We start from the raw sequence: 2,140 nt of genomic DNA on the forward strand, positions 1-2,140 counted from the left end.
TGTGCAGCGAACAGCACAGTCAATATTGCTGCATGAGGTTACAATGGAGATAGGCATCGTCACAGGATACCTAGTAATGACTGCCTTCTTCCTGATAAAAGCAGGATCCAGCAGTGTTAAGGTGGAGTCTTCCTGAAGGAATCTGGCTGTCTCAATGTCCTTGGGATAGATGATAAGGTCACCTTTCCTGTTGGGTCTTGCAGTGAGTTGCATGCCAGGCTTGGCAGCCATGGCAGCAACAGAGGCATAAGAGAGCTCGTGGTTTGCCTGTGAAAGTCGAAACTTTGGCAGAGGCTTCTTTGGCTGTGTAGCTGGGATGTTCTCTTGTATAACAGTGGCTTCTTGAAGGAGTGTCTGGAGGCAATCTGTGCAGTTGCAGTCCATAGAGTGGGCCCCCTGTTCGGTCTCCATGGCGTTGGAGGACTCAGGCTCGTTGGTAGGAGGGAAGACTGCTGTTGCACCTAATTGCTGAGGAGTTGTAGGGACAGACAAGGACGAGTCTGTGCTCTCAGTCCTTGGAGTCACAAGTGGCGATGCTGGGGCTGATACTGGCACTGGTGAAGAGTCTGTAGAAGTCTTCTTTCTCTTGTTCTGTCGCTTAAGGATTACTTCCTTATTAAACTTGAGAAGCTGGTCAGAGGCTTCTTTACATCCCTCACATTTACACATGATTTTGTGGTAAATCACTGCTGGGTTTACTGTGTAGTTATGTTGTTTTAATCTCCTGAATATGAAGTCACGTTGCCCCTTATAAGCCTCACAGTCATCACATCCACAGGGTTTTCTAGTGAAAATATCATTACAGAGTCTGGTTTCCTTAGGATAAAATTGCCATCCCTCATCTCCCAGATACCAAATGGACATCGTGGTTGAACTCTACGGGAATCACAGTGAAATTTTCGGTAGGTTACGATGCACATAATCCAAGAGTAGTTGTCGACACCGAGTCTAAGCGAACACTGAACCCTACTCGTTTCACAATCACTACAGTTCGAAATAAGTTTACAATATCTTAATATTTGAAATTATTATGTGAAATTTTCATTATTTAAATCTCAAATTTCAAATTCAATTCCTAAATTGGATTAAATGATACATTTAACAAATTAATTCGTATTTTCTTGAAAATTTAAACTATTCTTATAAATATCTTTCGTCTTAAATTCTCAGTCGAGGACGATGAAGAAAATAAAAGAAATCGATGGGTTATTTTGGTTGTGAGCAAACGTTGCAAGTCGGAATGAGGTGAGGAGCAACGAGGAATAGCAGAGGAAATCCCAAGTGCTGTTTCAGACGTGTATCGACACTTACTGAAGACACTTAATTGGACACTTGAAATACAATAATGAATGAATAAAATCAGTTAGGTCAAAGCCAAAAGTGAGGAAATAGAGTCAAGGGAGAGGATATAAAGAGAGTCAAGGAAGAGAAAATAAAGAGTGCCAAGGAGGAGGAAATAAAGAGAGTCAAGGAAGAGGAAATAAAGAGAGCCAAGGAAGAGGAAATAAAGAGTGCCAAGCAGGAGGAAATAAAGAGAGCCCAGGAGGAGGAAATAAAGAGAGCCGAGGAGGAGAAAATAAGGAGAGCCGAGGAAAAGGAAATAAAGAGAACCAAGGAAGAGGAAATGAAGAGAGCCAAGAAGGAGGCAATAGAAAGCCAAGGAAGAGGAAATAAAGAGAGCCAAGGAAGAGGAAATAAAGAGAGCCAGGGAAGAGGAAATAGAGAGCCAAGAAGAAGAAATAAAGAGACCCAAGGAAGAGGAAATAAAGAGCAGAGGAAGAGGAAATAAAGAGAGCCAAGGAAAAGGAAATAAAGAGAGCCAAGGAAAAGGAAACAAAGAGAGCTAGGTAAAGGAAATAAAGAGAGCCAGGGAAGATGGATATAAAGAGAGCTGAGGAAGAGGAAATAAAGTGAGCCAAGGAAGAGGAAATAAAGAGTCAACGAAGAGGAAATAAAACGAGCCAAGTAAGAGGAAATAAAGAGAGCCAAGGAAGAGGAAATAAAGAGAGCCAAGGAAGAGGAAATAAAGAGCCGAGAAAGAGGAAATAAAGAGAGCTAAGGAAGAGGAAATAAAGAGCAGAGGAAGAGGAAATAAAGAGAGCCAAGGAAAAGGAAAAAAGAGAGCCAAGAAAAAGGAAAA

General features: G+C 41.7%; 1 protein-coding gene across 1 annotated transcript in view; it reads left to right on the plus strand.

The window, feature by feature from the left end:
• Nucleotides 1-1,240: 1,240 nt before the first annotated feature.
• LOC137636826 (uncharacterized) overlaps nucleotides 1,241-2,140 on the plus strand; it is a 1,295-nt gene continuing 395 nt past the window's right edge. The window contains exons 1-2 of the mRNA XM_068369182.1: nucleotides 1,241-1,245; nucleotides 1,393-1,645. Coding sequence (XP_068225283.1) covers nucleotides 1,241-1,245; nucleotides 1,393-1,645 — 258 coding nt within the window. The remainder of the gene's footprint in view (nucleotides 1,246-1,392; nucleotides 1,646-2,140) is intronic.

The sequence above is a fragment of the Palaemon carinicauda genome, unplaced genomic scaffold, assembly GCF_036898095.1.
Source record: "Palaemon carinicauda isolate YSFRI2023 unplaced genomic scaffold, ASM3689809v2 scaffold40, whole genome shotgun sequence".
Lineage (NCBI taxonomy): Eukaryota > Metazoa > Arthropoda > Malacostraca > Decapoda > Palaemonidae > Palaemon > Palaemon carinicauda.